This window comes from Eimeria acervulina, genomic scaffold, assembly GCF_000499425.1.
Source record: "Eimeria acervulina Houghton genomic scaffold, Eah_scaff2021, whole genome shotgun sequence".
In the NCBI taxonomy this organism is placed as follows: domain Eukaryota; phylum Apicomplexa; class Conoidasida; order Eucoccidiorida; family Eimeriidae; genus Eimeria; species Eimeria acervulina.
The window spans coordinates 1-3,602 of NW_013548728.1; the positions used below are offsets into that span (position 1 = coordinate 1).

Sequence of the window (3,602 nt, forward strand, 5' to 3'; positions counted from 1 at the left end):
GGGGGTGGGCTTACGCCAAGCCTAGACTTCTCACGCTCGCGAGCCGCCTGCGTCGCAGATCAGCTGTTCGCACGACTCGAAAACGCTTCAGCTGCACTTGTGCCACAACCCTTCTTATCGCCACACGACACGCTGCAGAAGCCGCCCTGACAGCTTGTAACATGAGGGAGTTGATAAAGGCATCGAAAGCAACACAGCTCTAGTACACGTGAAGCAGTGCTACGCCAACTGCGGATATGCGTTTTTCAATGAAAATAAAAAGAGTGGGGTAGAACTCCACCTCTTCAGGAGTTAAACTCGTCCCGACGGAAACTTGCCGTGGCACCCACGGATCACCCCCACTTGAGCCCGAAGGAGAGGTTGATCTGCTGCTATTTTGGCCTCCCACCTACATCCAGGCAGAAGCGATTCATGAAGAAGAGCAAACGCATGCTCCTAAGCACAGCAGGCTCTCCAGAAAGTGCAGGTGCTGGCAAAAGGTAGCTCATACAAAACTGCGCCTACACAAGATCAGCTGGGCTTCAGCACGAGCGCGAAAGTGTAGTCTCACCGGGACACCAGTACGACTTGTTGGCGAACGGCCCGTGGAACCCTCTCCTTCACTTTCGGAAGCCTGTGAAACACCACCTGTTGGCGAGCGGCCCGGGGAACCCTCTCCTTCATTTTCGTAAACCTGTGAAACACCACCCCGATGGCACAAACAGTTCATGAAGAACATGCTCGTGCTCCCTACCACCGCTACCCTCTTCGTAAATGCAGCTGCTGAGGCACTCCTTCACAACTGCGCTTGCCAAACTTAATCTGTATTCTTCGGGTACAACTGAACCACGGGAGCAAAGCTGCGCCTGCCCTTCCGCAGGACTCCCACAGGTGGGGAACCCCTACGAGCACCCCAACCGCTGGTTGGGCCCGAACCACTGCGACCGGCTTCCGCCAGTGTCGAGATAAATAACAACGGCCAAACTCAGGTTTTGTACGCAGCACAAGGAATGCACTCATGTGTTAGCAGTGCACTCTTTTGAAGCTATCTACCCCGTATGCGGTATTAACCTCGCCGCAAAACAGCGGGCTGCGAAAGGCTGCAGTTCGTCTGAAAGCAATAGGGCAAAACTTGCTGATGGTCCACTGATAAACGCCGGCGTTACAACCACAGATGGAAGGCCCCATGCTGCGCTGGTGCTCTGTACGGGCGCAGTGGCCCTGCTGCTGGCAGGACTTCTCCTCTGCACCGAAGCAGACAATAACGGAGATCCATCACTGATTTCCATCCCATCGTTCACATTCAAGGAATAAGCACTGAGACAACAGAATACATTTCCAGAAAAAGACTCCCCTTACACCTTCGTCTTGCTGTTCACAAACCAAGCGTCCAAAACAAGCCCATGGGCCGTTCACAAAATGAACACTAGTTGCCATAACCCCTGGCCTACAGACAGAGCAGCGTACAGCTGCACGCTGGTTATACACACACCACCACAACACTAGATGCATCCCAATGCATCTACTGTGGAGCAACTGTCGGCGACATTACCGCAGTAGTCATGACTTCGTCAGGTCTCATGTAGTCGCCTTCTTCTCCTGGCTTCCCCTCATCACGGCCGCTTGCTCCATCGCTCCAGCGGCTGCCTCCTTCTCCGGATGATTCCCTTCCCAGAATACGTTTGACATCCTCGTTGTTTATGTAAGGGTCTTCTTCCTCCTTTGTTTGCCGATCCTGTGACAAGCCGCGTTGTTTGCATTGTACGTGCATTCAGGTGCACAAGAATGAAGCTGAGCTTTGTGCAGCATCATTTCAGAACCGTGGCGGCACGACGAGCCACGTATGCATCTGCAGCTGAAGCGGCTTGCCAGTATTCAACTGCAGCCCCTACGCTCATATCCCCTGTGCCACAAGGCCTAAAACCCAAGCCCTAAACCGCATACGCTAAATCCCATGCCGTAAACTCCAAGCCATAAGCCATGAGAGGCGGCAATCGAATAGCGAAATAAATAAGCATTCACCTCGTCTTCGCCATAACTTCCTTCTGAAGCCGCGGAGTTCGATGGGCCCTCTGAATCTTTTCCACCCTTCAACGCAGCACAGACGAGCCAAACTCTGAACAAGCCCAAGCCCTAAACCGCATACGCTAAATCCCATGCCGTAAACTCCAAGCCATAAACCATGAGAGGTGGCAATCGAATAGCGAAATAAATAAGCATTCACCTCGTCTTCGCCATAACTTCCTTGTGAAGCCGTGGAGTTCGAGCCAGCAATGCACGCTAGACGCAGCAGTGGCAATAACCAGGAGCAGTACAGGCACCCCGTGGTAGGCACCCCGTGCCGGCCCTTCTTGGCCTAAACCCCTACAACTAGCAAGAGCAAAAGCAGCACCAGCGGTGCCGTTCTTCTCGAAAAGGGCACTGACCCCCGCAGTCTCCCCAGTCACCTCCCGGGCTGCCCGAAATCAGCACCGGCAACAGCAGAACATGCAACAGCAACATCAATACCTAAAGCTTGTTCAATCTAAAAATCACCAGAGAACGGAACAGGGCTCTGAAAGCAGTAGCAAACCCTCACCCCTCTCCTCCCGAAAAGATTCTTGGCCCATTTCCCCAAACGATTTCTCGAGCCTTGCTGCAGGTAAAGCAGAGCCGTCCATCTTGCAGGAGATGAAATAAGAAGTAATAAATCGCCAAAGGCTCGTTGCTCTTTGACGCTCACTGTCAGATGTTTACTGTTTCGCCAGTTGCTCAGGCTCCCCCTCCACTGCCTGTGTTGCGCCGTGTGCAGCGCGTAGGAACATTAACTGAGGGCAGTTACTGCTGTTCAAAATCAGTACTTGCTTGCTGCTTCTTGTCAAGAACACTCACGAGCGAAACGCGAGCCGGGCTACTGTGGGGCAATGAGAGGCAGCAGAAGCAGCACTTACACCGCGCCAGCTCAGAGCCGCAAGTGAACGTACTTTAGGGGGTGTACGTGGCTGCACAGAAAACCAATCCGGTGGAATTCCCTTCGGGTCCGTCGACGGCTGTGGTTCTTCTTCCTGAACATCGCAAACATGACGGAGAAACGACGCCCCGACCCCAACCTAGCTTGGTAGCATCGACGCTATTGGGATTCTATAGACAAACGGAAGGCGGGAAGCAAGATAGCAAGAAACTAAAAACAACCAGCTGCCACTGCACGTGCACTCCAGCCCTCCTTACCGGCCAACGAGAGCTGGAAGCCATAACAGCCTCCACCCCAGTCTGGAACGGTGTAGGCTGCATTGACAAACAACACCCATCCCCTACAATACTCTACGAGCGCTATCTTTGCAGATGCATAAATACACACAGGAAGGAGTTGCATATACGGCGTATGGTCAGGATATATCCCCACTACAACCCCACTCAATTTACGCATTACATATATATGCACAAAGAGAGATAAATACACAGTGTGCAGACGGAAGTACATGTGCGAATATAGATATATGTATATATACATATATATATAGCATATGCATCTACATATATAGCTGTGTTGCAGGTTACTGCATGCAGTGCAGGGGCATGTATAAAGGCGGCATGTTCCAAAAGATGCAAAAACGAAACAGAAGCGGCAGCGAATGTACACTGAA

General features: G+C 52.2%; 1 protein-coding gene across 1 annotated transcript; it reads right to left on the reverse strand.

Moving 5' to 3' along the window:
* Positions 1 to 14: 14 nt before the first annotated feature.
* Positions 15 to 2,783, reverse strand: EAH_00064630 (hypothetical protein; the record flags this gene model as incomplete). Its single annotated transcript, XM_013392947.1, has 6 exons — positions 15 to 199; positions 393 to 469; positions 743 to 881; positions 1,532 to 1,714; positions 2,002 to 2,095; positions 2,716 to 2,783. Coding segments are annotated over 6 exons (746 nt in total), but the record flags the coding sequence as incomplete, so codon positions are not given.
* Positions 2,784 to 3,602: the final 819 nt, after the last annotated feature.